The sequence below is a fragment of the Corvus moneduloides genome, chromosome 3 (genome assembly GCF_009650955.1).
Source record: "Corvus moneduloides isolate bCorMon1 chromosome 3, bCorMon1.pri, whole genome shotgun sequence".
Classification (NCBI taxonomy): Eukaryota; Metazoa; Chordata; class Aves; order Passeriformes; family Corvidae; genus Corvus; species Corvus moneduloides.
In genome coordinates, this window is record NC_045478.1 from 65,590,554 (window position 1) to 65,607,031 (window position 16,478).

At 35.3% G+C, this 16,478-nt stretch overlaps 1 protein-coding gene across 1 annotated transcript in view; it reads right to left on the minus strand.

Moving 5' to 3' along the window:
- VTA1 (vesicle trafficking 1) overlaps nucleotides 1-16,478 on the minus strand; it is a 37,889-nt gene that overhangs the window by 7,976 nt on the left and 13,435 nt on the right. Inside the window, 7 exon segments of the mRNA XM_032102000.1 lie at nucleotides 346-426; nucleotides 2,227-2,350; nucleotides 2,352-2,410; nucleotides 9,084-9,195; nucleotides 12,554-12,629; nucleotides 13,294-13,421; nucleotides 16,378-16,472. Coding sequence (XP_031957891.1) covers nucleotides 346-426; nucleotides 2,227-2,350; nucleotides 2,352-2,410; nucleotides 9,084-9,195; nucleotides 12,554-12,629; nucleotides 13,294-13,421; nucleotides 16,378-16,472 — 675 coding nt within the window.

Below are 16,478 nucleotides of genomic sequence, written 5' to 3' on the forward strand. Positions count from 1 at the left end.
TATTAATTACAAAAAATATAATTTAGCAAGGCTATCAGGAATATAGGCTTTGCAAAGTATATCAGACCCTCACCTGAGAAGCAACAATATGAAAAATAAAACGCCTTACACAATGATAGCTCATTGGTTCAAAGTAGTCAGACAGACAACACTATATTGTAACAGCTTTCAGAAACTATTAAACTCTTAGCAACACAATGCTTAGATGTTGTCCATTCTTTTTAAAATTCTGGAATAGCATTCAGGTAACAATGACAATATTTCTCAAACTTCTTCCTTCAGTGCAGGGGAGACACAGAGGACACAGTACGTCAATGTACAACAATACAAATGCCACAAGCCTACCTGAAGACTGAGCGCTGTAAAGGGAAGGATCAACTAGAGGAATATTCTGAGGAGTAGGCTGAATGGTGTTACTTGTCACTCCTGCAAACCAACGCAAAAAAATGGCCTTGGATTATTCTTACTTATTGGCTTTAAAAGTAAGCAAACAAAACAGAACAGGTACACTTACTGATTTTCAAATTTAGCAGCTGAAAGCTTACTAATTCTGAAAATTTCTAACAATAATTTTAATGCTTTCACTTCAAATATGAATGTTTTACAAAATAAAACAGAAGAACGTAGAGTCTGTCATCCACTTTACAGGATTTCACAGAAATTAAATTTCAAGCACTAAAAATAAGAAAATACTAGTCCAGAGACACTGGTTACCCTAGTGTATTGAGGAAAACCTGCTAAAAGAAAAGGGTGAGTAAACTTTTGTATTTCAAATCTGAATTCCTACATTCTAATACCAGAGGCAGTCTATATTATTATATTTTTAAAGCCCCATGCCTGTCACCTCACACTTGCAAACTGTCTCCTTCCTAATTCCTTTGAAAACAATTAGTGAGAATAAAAAAGGGAGCTAAGTTTAAAAGGGAAATAGTGGTGCTAGAAGAAGAAACAGCACTTTATGCTGTGAAACATTCTTGTATCTGTATTCCCATTTTAGGTACACTCAATTGCTTTGCTCCAAAACTGTATTTTTGCAGTATGTCCAGAACACACCAGATTGGTATAGTTATTTCTACAACATCTGCTGTGTAGGAAGAGGGTATAGTAATTTTTCTAAATTACGTCACTCCACTGAATGACTGGTGGGCTTAAAACTATGTAATGCACAGAATTCATGTATTCCAACAAGGCACATACTCTGTAATTTTCAGATCTGGTAAAAAAAACCCCCATACTCTCCCTCACAGACCCAAAAATCCCCTACCTATCTGAAGGATTTCCCTTTGATAAAGCTGAAGAAAAGAGCATCCTGAACTCTTCATAGGGTGAAGCATTTTTAGAATGAGAAAGTAAAATAAAAGGAGGGATTGTGTGACAAAAATCTCATATGTTCCATAATATAAAAATGTATCTGAACAATAATTGATCATCAGGATTGAAATGAAGAGCTTTCAACATTTTACTCTTATTAATCATTAATTAATAATTCTATTCTGTGATTATTATAAAAAGTTCCCCTAAGGTAAAAGTTGTATTTACCAATCGCTTAATACCTTTTTTTTTTTAAATACAGCATCTGGGAAGGAACTTGTAATTTTTAAGAACTTGGTTTTGGTCCAAAAATTACACATAATAATAAGAAAGATGTAGGAGCCAGTATGTTTAGCAGTAGGGACAAAATTCCCATTAATAATATTGTCTGAAGTCAATCACACTAAAGCACTTGCATGGGAAAAGGAGCACAAGCCAAACCAAATCAGTATGAATGGTACATCAGGCATGATTACTAGAGAGTTGCAGCAACTTCAACACTATGTTGGACAAGCTTCCACATGAAGAACAGCAGCCTATCTGCACAGAGAAAGCTACATATGAAATGAAGTAATACATTTCATCTATCAAGTGAAATATTCAAATTGCGTTTTACAGTACAGATGTCGCAACGCAACATTTTACTGATTCAAGAGAGAACAAAAAAAATTGTCTGCAAGAACCTTCACTTCTTAGTCCATATATGTCTTCTGTAGAAGTCCTCCAAAATAAGATTTATATATTTTAAAAAAACATTAAAAAATATTTCAAATGGCATTTTGACATTTTAGCTTATGAAGGTGCTTTTGCCACACAATACTGTGTTATTCTACTCTATATGTGATGGACTAGAATTTGGGCAAGAATTCATCTCCCAGTAAAGGCATAGATTTTTGAGGTGTGATTTGGACATACCTGTGTTATGAGGTACTTCAGCTGGAGTGTTGGCTGGTGCATGGGCACCTGGTGGTATATGTACGCCAGTGTAATTACTAGTTGGTATGTTGTTAGCTTCATATGTAGATGATGATGATGGATGATGATGGTTGAGTTGTTCCACCATGGACAGAAGACGACCCCGCTTCTTCCCTTTCAGCATCTGCTAAAATGACAAAAAATAAGAATTACTGCAACTGTTATGTACAAACACTTGAAAGCTTTGGCTTTCCTTAAAACCTCCTTTCAAATTTTTATTGCTAAAAAAATTGCCCCCACACAGTGTGAAATAAAACATCAACCCAAATCACATAGAGTTGATTTGAAAAGCTAAAAAGCAACATACCATACAATAAAGATCTAGAAACTCACATAGTTTCAAAGATCTCTTCTGTTCAAATTGAAGAATCATTTCCTTACTGATCTGAATAAGCTGTCTCATTAGAACAATTTGTTATTACCTTCATGTACTGCATCCATAGAAGTTGAACAAGTTACTAGAAACAGGCAGTAACTTACACTTTAACATATACATGAACCAGAATATGGAAAACTGTATTTGCCTTACAAACTCTTCATGAAAGGCTAGACAGTGCCAATTCTTTTACCCCATATCAAATCCCAAATAAATAGCAACCAAGAGGAACTTTGGGAAAGTAATACCAAACAAGAAACTAAATGCATCTTAGCTAAGTCGTAATTGCGTCTAGAACAGTTAGAGCACATAATGAGCTATAAGAATAACAAGGTTCAATATATCCCATAGCATGCACAAAGAATATACATATTTTTCAATCTAGTCATGTTCTTAAGATTCTGGTCTAGTTTATTTAATATTACTTTAAAGGCTAATGATCCAGTTAATTTAGAATATATGGTTGATTCCTGCTCTTTCATTTGAATTCAGTTCAGTTTAAAACAACTAATTTCATTTACTGTGTATGTGTTCACCTATATCAATGATGTCAGATGGAACAAGCACAGTTTTGGGAATTGCTTCTTTTAACAGTCAGTGCTTGAGAGGGAACAAAAGAAAAATGGGAGCACAAAACTTGTATGTGTGTAGAGCTAGCAGAAGAGATGTTTTTTAAGAAATCCACACTGATCTTCAACTACACAAGACTATGTGTTATGCAAACACTTCTACTGCTTAATAATTAAATGGTCTACTATTAAAAATATTACTATTACAAATATCAGAATTGCTTCCCATGTGAGTCCTTCTTCCTCCCAGAAAAACTTTGCATGCTAGCTTTATGAAAAATGCCTGAACACCTTGTAATTCACAATAAGATTTACTAAAATAAAAGGCTATAAAGCAGAGTAAAATCAAGTATTGTCATGAGAAAAATTTTAGTGGACTTTAATAAATACACTGTGGTTTTATGGAACAATTTCTGACACATGCAAATGAACACCTGACAGGTTTCTGGAAGACAAAGAATATCTTAAGGTGCCAGATTTTTCTTTTGCTGTATTTTTTGTTAGTAGCTCATACTGCAATATCATGTGGCTAACATGCACGGAAATAAAACTAAATGTCTGAAAACTGGCAAAAGGTGAGATTCAAGAGTAAACATTGCTGTCTTTTAAATAATAATGTAATGATAGGAAACCATTGTTTGAATGCTGTATTTTTCAATGGTTTTGGTGTCAACTGAAAAAAAAAAATTAAACAGTTTCAGAAAAAAATTATCAAAACCACAGAGGCTTACTATACATAAAATGAATGAAATAGTTATGCACAACACTCATCATGCTGTCTGAAGGTGAGGCTGCCAAATATTACTTGTAACACTGTTACCAATTATTTATAGCTTGGTCAATTTCTAGCCATAAAGTTGAATTTTCCAAGCTGGGTGTCTGCTTGAAGCTAGGATTTTGGGAAAGCTGTTGTAAAAACTTCTAAGCCATTTTTAAGAATGATGCAGTGAGAGAAAACATGCTTCCACTGTGCTTAGTATCTCAGCTATGAGAATTACCTGCAATTTCATACCCACATTTAACCTGTTAATGCATGTATTCCTTTATTCTTCCCCTTTCAGCTTCCTGTTGCCCTTATCTGGTTCTCAAGGCAATTCTGATTTCTTTCTCTGCACTGACATGTCCCATATCTGCAACCCCTTGCCCCATATTTATGCCTCTCTTGCACTGCTCCCATCTTCTCTCCAAGCCATTCCCAGTTTCAGTTTCCAACTTCCGCACTGCATAGTTCAGGGTCTCTACTCACTGCTGTAACAGTGCAATGCTGTGGGCAACACTGGCCATGGAAGACATGAACTCAAAGGGTTAAAGTCTCGCAATGTTAAAAACAATCAAAAAAAGTTAAAAGTGGTGACCACCTGTAATGACAGTGCTGGCAAGAGGCAAATTCACAAAAGGGCAATCTACTTTTTAATCAGCTATTTGTACAAAAAGATTAAGCTCAACTGTTTGATTTGCTCATTATGCAATTGGCCAATGTTAAAACTGTATTAAACATAAAAGTAGTTTTGTTTAAATTAAGTCTTCTTAGGTCTTTAAAGTGCCCAAATATCATAAAAGCATTGTAACTATTCTTTCTGGAAAGCAAATACTTAAAATATTCTTTATCAAAGACTAAAGTATCAGAAACATTTTAAGATACCCACTTTCAGTATTTGTGAATAGTTTTTAACAGTAGTGCCAGATAAATGTTCACTTTTTAGCAGCCTGAAATCCTTTTAAGATCAACAGAGGTTTTAAATTCTGTAATTAGAACATCCATAATTAACTGAAAAAAAAAAAAAATTTCCCAGGGAATGAACGCTAAAAAATCAGAAAATTATTTTCTCATGCAGCAGTAATAACCTAGAATTCAAAGTTCCCTACAATTTGCTTAAAGATGCTGAAATACTAGGCTGGGGAACAGTGACACAATTGTTTTACATTTCATTTCAGCTCCAGCTGAGTTTTTTGTCTTGGAACCTCATCAGCCTTCGTGTTTGAATCCCAGCATAACGAATCCATGAGCTCTTTAAATTTTCTGCAGAGCTACAGTATACCCAGATCACTTGTTTGTGTTTTTGAAAATCATTTATTTACTGAAGGCAAGGCTTTGTGAAATAATCATCCGAGGCCCATAACCAACCATCCAAAGATACTTTTATATAAACAGAGGATTCTCAAGGCTTAATGGCATTCCCTTTTCTAGTGTAAGCAAGCACTGATCATGACAACTACAGCAGATCAGTGCACTAAATATAAAATTAGCAACATTTTTATTTTTAAGGAGTCCAGACTCCTCCAGTTCTGTGGACTCCTATTTTTATTGAGTTCAGAGAATTATAATCTATCAATTTATTTTTTTTCTTTTTTTCATTCTGCTGCATTGTTTCTCTTTCGCTTGAGATGTTGCTAAAAGATTCACAATGTAAGGTTCTATTTGAACACTGCTTTTAAAAAACAAACCAAACAAGTATTTTTTTTCCCCAACATTGAGAAATGAACTCAAAAACCCATCAGCTTCCCACACTATTCTTTTTACTAGATGGAACTATTAAGGTTTTCTGAAATTCTGTAATAGAAATGTAGCCTACATATTATATATTGCAATGAAAGTGATTACATTTAAGGTATTTACTGTGGCTATATCATGACCATTTATATTCAAATATTTCATTATTTCCATTTTTTTTCCATCAGTGTAAAATCTTGTTGGATGACCTAGGGCTAATGCTAAGTAACCTTTATGTGTACTCTAGGACTTGTATTCCAACTGCATTAATAAATTAAGCATGTCATTTTAAGGTTTCCATGGTGGCATCCTGACAGAAGCATCCATAAATCCAACAGCAGAACTGCATAAAGCATGCCTATGTTACTGTAAAAACATCTCCAAGAGTTACAGTATGGTTTTCAAGAATCACAAAAAAAATAACACTTCGGAAAAAAATGGTAATTTGTCAAGCTACAGAGACCTAGTTTCACTCTGTTTAAACAGACTTTTTCCACATGCTAGGGGAGGAAGAAAATGAGCAAGCAGAAAGGAATGGGGAAGGTCCAGTCATACATTCAAACAATACTGCTTTTCTTCTTATGATGCACAAAGCAAGAATTGAAACACTTTTTTACTGATTCTTCTCATGAAAATTAATTTGCATCACATTTTTGTCTTGTTCTGTGAAACATTATGGACACCTACACTATGGAGCTAACTGTCAAAAATAAACATCAACACATATTTTTCATTTCACTTCCCAGAAAATAGGAGTGTGAGAAATAATCTCTCTACATGAAATACAATTCAACAACAAAACAACCAAACAACATATTGGCAAATTACAGATCTTGCGGGCACTCTATCAAAAAGGATGTTAAAAGTTTGATTCACTCAGCATTTGCATCCCTTTTAAGTTGCATGTAGACATAACCTGGTAATGAAAGCAAGGGTCTTCACCAATTCCCATAACCAGCTGTAATGAACTGCAAGGAATACCAAGGATTTGAGGAAAGCCTGAATTCTGTTTTCCTTCCTACAACAGTTTCTTTTGTAGCCTAGAGCAAGTTAGTTACCTCTCTGCATTAATAAAATCAAGAAAGAGCCTATTTGTTGCTTTTGAGAAATAACTAGCTTCTACAGGTTGCACATATGGATTTTAAGCAAAAGCTTTGTAATGTTTACTTAGAAATTCTATTTTTGTACTTGTTTAAAATTCATAATTCACTTCACGTAATCAGGTCAGCTTTACCACACTATGAGCCAGACCACTAAAGAGCACTCATCTTAAAGCTGAAAATATTTAACTGAGCTATTCATTACACTCAATATAACAAGAGATTTTTCTCTCACATGTTGCAGTCTCCATTAAATCATCAACCTGGTGTAATTTGACAAAGATGTGGTGATGTTTGCAGTTGGAGTTGCATTCCAAGTATCTCTTGCTACAGCTGCATGGACAATTAAGAAAACTGCCTTGGCAAAGGTTGTATGTTGAAGAAGAAATTAGTTTGCTAATACTTCACTTCAAATACAGCTGTGCATAGACTGAAGCATATTTCAGTGGGTAAGATACCCATTCCAGTGTTTAAGTGTACAAGTAGGGTGTCTTTAGGTTAGGAAAACATAGTAACAAGAATAAACAAGTAGCTTGGAAATAAAACTATCATACTCGGTATTTGTTCACAAGTATTTGAATTTCCTTATGTTACAGTGTTTCTGGAGTACTAATACATTAACAGTATTTTATCCAGGATACTGAAAATAAATTATACTTGGCACCCAGGCTTTTAGACACTACAAAGATAATAATAAGCTGCAATAGATGTTCAATACACATTCTCCTTAAAAAAAAAAAAAAAGGTAATATACTTTTTTTTTAATGCAACACTGTCTAGGACATATAAATTACAATGTGGAGAAGAATTAAAATATGAGATTGCATGATGAAAAGATTGAGAACCAGAAGAGAAACTAGTTTCCTAATGTTTTGATATGTTTAAAATAAAACTAATGTGTAGGAAATTACAAGCCTACTCGTAACTTACGACAAGCAAATTACAAGTTCAGACTTCAAAATCCACTGAAGACTCAGGTACAGACCCCAAACACAAATGAATGTAAACAAACAAACAATTACTTTTATGTGTATATACATGTATAATTAATATGTGGGTGCATGTATAAATATATTGATTATCTATATTAATACATATGTTCACAAACCTTTATGTAGCCACCTCAATAAGGTGGCTCTACAGGTTAGATACAAGCCATGCTCTACAAGCTAGATTTTTCCCTCTTGCACTGTAGATTTGTTTATTGACCCTTTTTATTTGGAGAAATTTGTATTACTAAATTCAAGCTTAAGAGATAAATTAGCATCAACTTAACTGACAGCCCACAAAGTCTCACATGCCAGCTCAGAAGAAAAATAACAAATTATTTGATGTTCTTAGTTGTTCCATTAAGGTATGTGAAGAATGATACACAGGTTGTCATTGTGCAGAATTAGTCTGTTTTAATTTGCATAGTGAAAATATCCATTTCAATGACATCCTATTTCATAAGAGATCAACCTTTAAAATTTGTATACAATCTGCATTGAGGAGAAAAGCAAAGAAACTGGTCACTACCAAAACCAATGAAACTGATCACTATTGAAAGCAAAACAACTTGTTCTGATACACATTCAGTTTGGTTAAGTGGATGTCCTTAGAAATCACCTCCTTAACTGTTAGATAAAGTGGGAACCTCGAGGAATCCTGTACAGGGAGCTCAGGTAGCCAGAAGGAACAACTGAAAACACAAGGAAAAGGAGGATGAGTGAGAAAGAGGCAGAAAATCCAACTCAGTATGTACTGAGTAGGCCATAAACCTGTTTTGAAACCCACATTATTACACAGGGAGAAAGGGGGTTGTCTCACAAGCAGATCTTTGCTTTGAAGTTGAATTCACTTATGATCAGTCCACTTTCAACTCCTACTTAACTTCTGAGACAGGATAAACCGGCAAAAGGATCATAACTTTACAGAACAGATTTAACAGAAGGTCTGTGGTTAAAGAAATGCATGGTGCTGGCCCAAAGCTGACAATGACTTCTTAGAGAATAGCTGTATTGAAAATAATAATCTCCACTACAAAGAAAAAGAAGTTTTATTAAATAAGTCAATCACACAGTAAGGTCCAATAAAAATAACAGCAGGAGAAGCTGAAAAGAAGTAGTAGAAGGTAGCCCATTGTGAATGGATTTAAGGCATCAGAACATCAACTGGGGAAGCCATGCTTCCTAAGGAGTGCTCCCTGAAGAACTGTGCATACCACCACTTCACCTTGGCACAGCCCTCTGCTCTCTTAAAAAGAAAAGGGAAATACGTACCAAAGCTCTCTCCTTCCAGTCCAATGGGGCCAGGTTGAGGAGTCTCTCCATTCTTTAAGCAGTTATGAATGTATGCTGCCTTCCACCTGGCGTACTTCCTGTGCTGGGCATTCTGGGGGAAGGAAAAGGCCAGTCATTTTAACCACTCACTTCTGTGAATTAATGCATTCAAAAGAGAAATATAAACATATTTTCCACTTTCTCTGCTGTCATTTGACACCCTTTTAAAGATACACAACGTGTAAAATTAATAGGTGAATTTAAAAAAATAATTAAAAGAACAGCTCTAACAAGATCTCAGCATGAAAGGAAAATGTGGAGATCTTCAATTACTGCAGGAAATGTCAGGAAAAGGAAATAAATTATACCAAGACCATGAAAGGTCTTGTATATGAAAGTATGAAAGGCATAGCACTGTGTAGTAATTACTGACATGAAATAATGAAGAAAGCTTCCTATCTCCACAAACTTAAATGATTATTTATTTTAAATACTTGAAACTTAAAATGATACTGCTGCGGATCAGAAATATGAAATCTTTTCTAATTATATTGTTTTAAAATTGAAAAATATATTTAAAAGCATGAATACAGAAAGGCTGCTGTAACTGCAGATTAACGTGATTTGTTTTTAATATTCTGTGACATTGAGATTTTCCATTTTGTTTTTTAGAATATACTTTACTGTTCCTAGGTACAACTTTTAACATATCAAAACATGAAATGAAAATTGACCAGTTTATATCTCCTTGGACTGTTACAACAGTATTTGTTTAATAATCCAGGAAGAGTTCTCAATTGTTGCATGAAATCTTAAACTGATTATGCAAATCAACTACTTTGTCAAAAGTTGTATGGAAAACAACCAGTTCTGACAGTTATGAGGTAATATAAATCAAGGAACAAGGCTGAATATAAACAGATGAGAAATGTGGACGGATGAGCAGAATAATTTGCCCAAATAAACAATGCACGTTATGATAGCATGCTTCACATCAACACCAAAATTTTAAAAATTAACTTTTGAATTAAAAAACTAAAAATTAATTTGGAAATTAAATCCAAAGTTTCTGAGAATTAATGAAGTGAAACTCAATACTGTACTTCACAAAGCCTATTGCACTGTCCTCTAGAACAGGGTTGAGAGACAAAATGCAAAGGGTATCTCCAGCAAGCTCCCTTGCTCTTATTTAATACATTGTATCACCCAGGATGCTCAGGCACCCCGGGAGAAAGATACGGTCTTCATTTTTGAAAATAAGATATTCTCCAGAAATAAAGCCTATTCTGATGACAGATTTATTAAAATGCATTCACTCCACCTCAGAAAGGAAAAGTGCAATTGGAAAACATGGCTTTCTATTAAACTTTGTTTTAATAATCATTTCTGGTCAGTCAGTGTTACAGATTAAATTCCTTTATTTTTAACAAACACAGTAGAAGCCACAAAACGCAGAAAACACACATCCAGAGGATGGTACTTTTAGAGAAGATTATTACGCAATATTTAAGAGCCTGTACATCTCCCCTCTGTTCTAATATGGCGATTATTTTTTGATAAAGTGTGAGGACACTGTTGTATCAGGTGTCCATCCCAGGTGCTGGCAACTCAGCATGGCAGGAACGGTGTCTGTCAGGAGAGGCAAGGGCTGCCCCATGCTGGATAAAAACAGCTCCAGTGGACCCATCTCAGGACATAGCTGAGACCCTCCGCCATCTGGTGGTGCCCTGGGGAGAGCATATTTAAGGATGGGCCAAGCACCCCCAACCCTCACACCCAAGATGCTGGATAGAGAGAGGAGAAGTGAACAAACTGTTTGATGTCTGTCCTGCATCCCAACTGCAAAGCTTATCATTCCAGAACTGAAGTGAAATGCTGCTGGTTTTGGTTTATTTTTAACATCACTGCTGTCCCTTTTAGAAGGCCGTCCTATTGAATGAATGCTACTACTGAGGTAAACAAAAAGAACGCTGCTACTGCAGAGCTTCCTACTGATCTCATCTAAGCTGTCTTGTAAAACACATCTTCCAGAAAATCCTTTTGCCTAGCTCTAATATGGAGATATAGAACATCCACTCCTCATCTGTGACACAATCCATTCCTACTGCCCAAAAATCAATCACTTGCCATTTAAAAACATCTGATTCTAGGTTTCAAATATCTGCTTTCTATGCCTTTTCCTGTTGATTTAAATAGTTGATAGTCGATACATATGAAGGCAATTTCAATTATCTATTGAAAAAATAGGCAGGTGGTCTGAATACAGATGTCATACTACATAACCAGGTATTAGGCTGAGTGTTTTTCAGGCAAACAAAAGCTTCTGCAAAAGTCTAAGACAGTAAAGTCATAGTTGTCCCATCATCCCTTGAGAATGGATAAGGAAACTGTTGAAATGTAATGATGCTATACAGAAGAGCAAATCTTTTCTGTGTTTCTTGTATGCTCTCTTTTATCGTCTTCAGCAATTAAACACAGTGAGAATTCTGCTTCTTTCCAATTACAAAGCATTTCTGTCCTTTCAGCATCAACAGTAAAAAACGCCAACACACAGTAGAAAACATACCACTGCTAGCATTGTGCACTGACATTTGTAAAAATTTCTTCCATCTTCAAAGCAGGATTGCTTCAGGTACTCTGAGGAGTCAATGGATCAGTGCACTGTTCTGTGCACTGGATTCCTACACACTAAGATTGGGTTTTTTCAGTCCAATTCAATGTGCAAATGTGCATTCACTTTCTGGCTTCTAGGAAGTGTTATAACTGGATCCAGTAAAGGATGTGAGGGTGCAGAGCAGGCAGTTTTAAGAGAACACATCAAAAAGCAAACTTACTTGTGCCTCTTGATGAGGTGAAAATTTTAGATTGGTATAGTCTCAGGCTACAGAAAATGGGAGAATCTTGTAAGAACTCTTCAGCAAGCATTTCGCTTGGCTAAGACCTATCTTTAGTATCTACACTTACATCCTATAGTACTCAAGAAGTGCACCACTATCAAGACCATTCTTTTACCTTCTTTCCAATGTTTACAAATGAAAGTAGCCACAACAACTGAGCAAGTATGACTGGACATTAGGCATACTTATCAGACTGGGGATTTACATACAGGATGTCAAGTCTGTGAATGTCAAGAAGGACACGGAAAAATGAGAAGATGGGAAAAGTCAGGAACCTTGCATCGTTTTTCCCCTATAAGTATTCCCACCTACTCAATGTAATGCTATGCGTCCCACAGTAATAATCGAACTTTGAATTTCTAACTGATACTTGTCATGAAACATCTTCTAACAGATGTCTAGTATTTCACATATGACTTGAAATAATTAGCATGATTCTTTATGGCTTACTAACAAGTATTTGGCTACACTATTAGAACCTATGCTCTTTGAAATTTATATTCACGGATTATAAAAGCAACATCTGTGCTTGGAAAAGCAGTCAGATAATACACTCATATACCTGACACTTACCTCTTCAGAGAGCTCCCCAAATACCGTTAGAACATCTATCAGGAGACTTGCAGTATAAAAGGATTTTATCATGTTTCTGCAAAAAAGAAAACATTTTGCTAAGTTGGTAATGTCAGTCTCTCAGAACCACATTTTAGGAGTTGTCATCTTAGATCATACCAGCTTATTTCAAGCCAAACATTGCTATTTTTTTTCCTTTTAATCTGATGTTACAGAAGCTGCTTCACAATGTTTAAATCTAGCAATATATTGATTGTCTCCTAACTACTGTGCAGAAAATGTTTAGTATTTTTTAAAACTGGTTACGTGTTCTGCACTTAGTTTCTAGTTCAGAATATTCTATGTAGAACATCCGAAATCCTGTATCAGGTTAGAAAAACACGAATGTGCTGTAGTAATTGCTGTAAACCAAACTACATAACGGATCATCACAGCTATTTTACTATCACTAATCAACAGAAACTATAACACACTTGATGTAAATAAAGCACAACATTAGCCTGCGATTTGAGAAGGCTTGCCAGTAGGCGACCAAACCTGTAAGGAATATAAGGGGAAGGATACCAGTTAATGTGTGAAGTTAGAGACCTAAAAGTTGTAACAAATGGAGTTTTCCAGAAGAGAAAAACAATATATTAAAGCCCAATTCTTGTTTCCAGTCAAATTAAAGAGCATTTGGATATGCACACTCCCTGACCAGTATCTTAACTCAGATAAGAAACCCAAAGATTTTCACCTACTTATGAAATTGCCCAGCTCTGTCTTCATTGTCTGCATACAAAAACATTTTCAAGGCATAATTCTCCACATGAGCAGAACCAACAATTTCCTGAGTAATTGCTTCATTATCACCAAATTGCTTTTTCATCTGAAAAATGTTGGAAAAATACATTAATCACTTTATTAGAGCATAGCAATTCTCCAAACACAAAAGAACTTGCTGATTTAAACAAAGTCAAGTACAATTTAAAAAGAAACGACTTATGCTTTGTTTTACAGCTTCCAACATAACAAAGGCTAAAAGCAGCATGTGAAAGAGAAAGCACATTCTTTTAAAGAGAGAAATATTACGAATGAGTAGCTCTGAAGCTTCAGTCACAAAATGCTTATAAAAACCACCCCCCTCCCCCCAAAGTTAAAAATAAACACAACTATAATACTGTGAAGGAATAGCAACAGATATTTTTTCCCTTAGTATCTGAAATACCCTTAGTATTCTGAAGCCTGTGTCAGGATTCAACACAGTTCAACTGGTAAAGTAATGCATGCTTTACAAAGGTGCTGTAGATCAGAGTGATCATGTATCTTCCCCCTTGTAAGGTTATTTCACTGCAGTCCATTACATGTTTCAAAGTGTCTGAGCCCTACCTTGACCGATCTAGTGACCTATGGATTTACTGGAATTTCCAGTGTAAGCAGTGTATTTCAATTCAAAGACCTCTTTTCAAAGATGTTAGAGTACAAGAATCCTCAGGTTTCCTAATAAAAATCAGTAAAGCAAACAGCCCTCCAACAGTTACAACAGGTGGATTTACAGCTTCTGAATAGGCTTACTGTTTGCACATAAGGAAATCTCAGGTTATCCTTAGAGAACAAAAACAGGAACACTGCATGATACTAACCTGCAGCCTTTATTTTGCCAAAAGATTTAAAAACAATCTCTGAATTGTAGTTATTTTTCACTGTGCGTGCGAAGAAAATTTAATCATGCAGGCAGCATTTCCATGTTTTTTAGACTGCTGCCAACTTTCTAAGACATAGGACATTACCAGAAAAGTTACTTGATTTCAGTAGTTAAATATAAGTTTTCCAAATAGAATTTTAAATTTAAAGGCTTTCATCTAACTACTCTATGTAGTTTTCAAGAAGTATGTGTTTTACGAAGTGTAATTCTCTTGTAAAAGTACCAGAATTCGTAAGTTCAAATGAAACACTCAAACACTGAAGTTAACTCAGGAAGAAAGCTATTGGTATACACATATATTTCCCCAACCTATCTGTATACCTCACACTCAGAAAATAACTGATTCCTATACTTGATCTGATGCTCAATAATTTCAAACACATGACTAACACTGTTGCATTTCTAAAAGTATTACAGTTAACCAAGATGTTTACTTTTGAAATTATCCTTCACACAATCTGTGATTCAATACAGCAGTACTGGTGTTTTAAACACTGATACAAAATTTCAACCTAAAAATCAAGGCATTTAGGTTTAATTTGACAGAGTTGAACCGCACCCCTCTGCGCCCCCTGGTGGTTACGAACAGACTGGAAACGGCAGCTACTAAGTAACAGCAGGGGTCCAACTTTTCCATAAATCCGAACTTCCTAGCCCCAAAACTGCTCTATTAGACTTGATTAGGAGTGCTCTCTCTGTCCTTCCACCACTCAGATAGAAGAATCTTCAATACTTGTGCGTCAGTTGTCACACAGACAATCTTACCAGTAACCAAAAGGTGAAACTATGGATTTTTGCTGCTTTTTTAGTCTTTTCAATTTTGAAACAGAAAGGGTAACTGAATGCTGGACATTAACTGCTTCAGTACCACAAGTAATCCAGAAAATTCCAACAATTATTAGGAAATGAAGAGCAAAATCTTATTGAGTTTTAATCTCACCTCTCCTGCCATCTCTTTCCCTTTCAACATAAACCCCAGACCCATTAATGATGTCAAAATCCAATGAAATAACACACCAAGAAGTCACTGTACACTGAATTTTCCATTGCAAAAAATAAAAGATAAAAAAAGCAAGAACTAAATGTTACCAAAAAAAAGGACAAATGGTTCATGTTTCATTTTTTCCTGAAGAATCACAGAATGGTTTGGATTGGAAAGGACCTTAAGGGTCATCCAGTTCCAACTCTCCTGCTGTGGGCAGGGATGCCATTCACTAGATGAAGTTGCTCAGGACCTATCCAACCTGGCCTTGAATACTTCTAAGTCATCCATCTTTCAAAACTGAGGGCTGTTGTACTACTTGCACACAAACTCTTCAGGCACTGCTAGATTTTGGATGGAATCACCAATACTGACCAAAAAAAAGAACCGCTGCTTCATTTTTCAACATTACTTTCTGCTTCCAAATGAGCACTTAGAACTTAAAATCAACAAACTTCTTCCCTCGAGAATACTGAAAACTACAGGGTACGAACATAAACAGTTCCTGTAACATAAGCTGACCATCTGTACAACAACCTCACCTTTCTTTGTTTAACTCTTGTTTTATTAAAGGTTTTTAATAGTATCAGGTCCATTCAGAAGAGCATGGCATAGACCCTTACCCACACAGATTAGACTGTGCTTACAAAAATTCATAAAATAAAACCTCCAATCTCCAGTACAGGATACAACCAGAAGTATCTTCGTCTTTTAAAGAATATTTTAAAAAGCTCCCTAGATACAACAGTTTAGGTTAAAGATTTCAAAAGCATCCAAGGACTAGGCTATTAAGCCCTACAGCAGTGAAAGCAACTCTTAAGACTTCAAGGAATCAAAGGCAAATCAATTTAAAAAGTCTTCTAGAACACCTGCATTAACTTCATAATGAATTATGATTTGTCATGAGAATATGTACAAATAAAGCATTGTAATTTGTACTGTCTACACGAAATCTTACGGCAAAATTTCAATTATGTGCATGCACATACAGCTTTATCTCCTTCCAATCCTTCTGCAATTTCTTACATACAACCGAGGTTCATACAGTATGCCTGCATGCAGAATAGCTGCAGAGAAGAGACAGTATTTACAGAAGTTTAAATGAAAATTAAATTAATATCATGATCATTTTTGAGGAAAGCAATAAATTCTACTTACAGCTTCCAACTGATCCATAAGTTTGGATAAAAATTTACGGCATTCTGGGGTTTTACTATCAATCTTCATCCCTGTTTGCATTGCATACAAACGACCTTGAA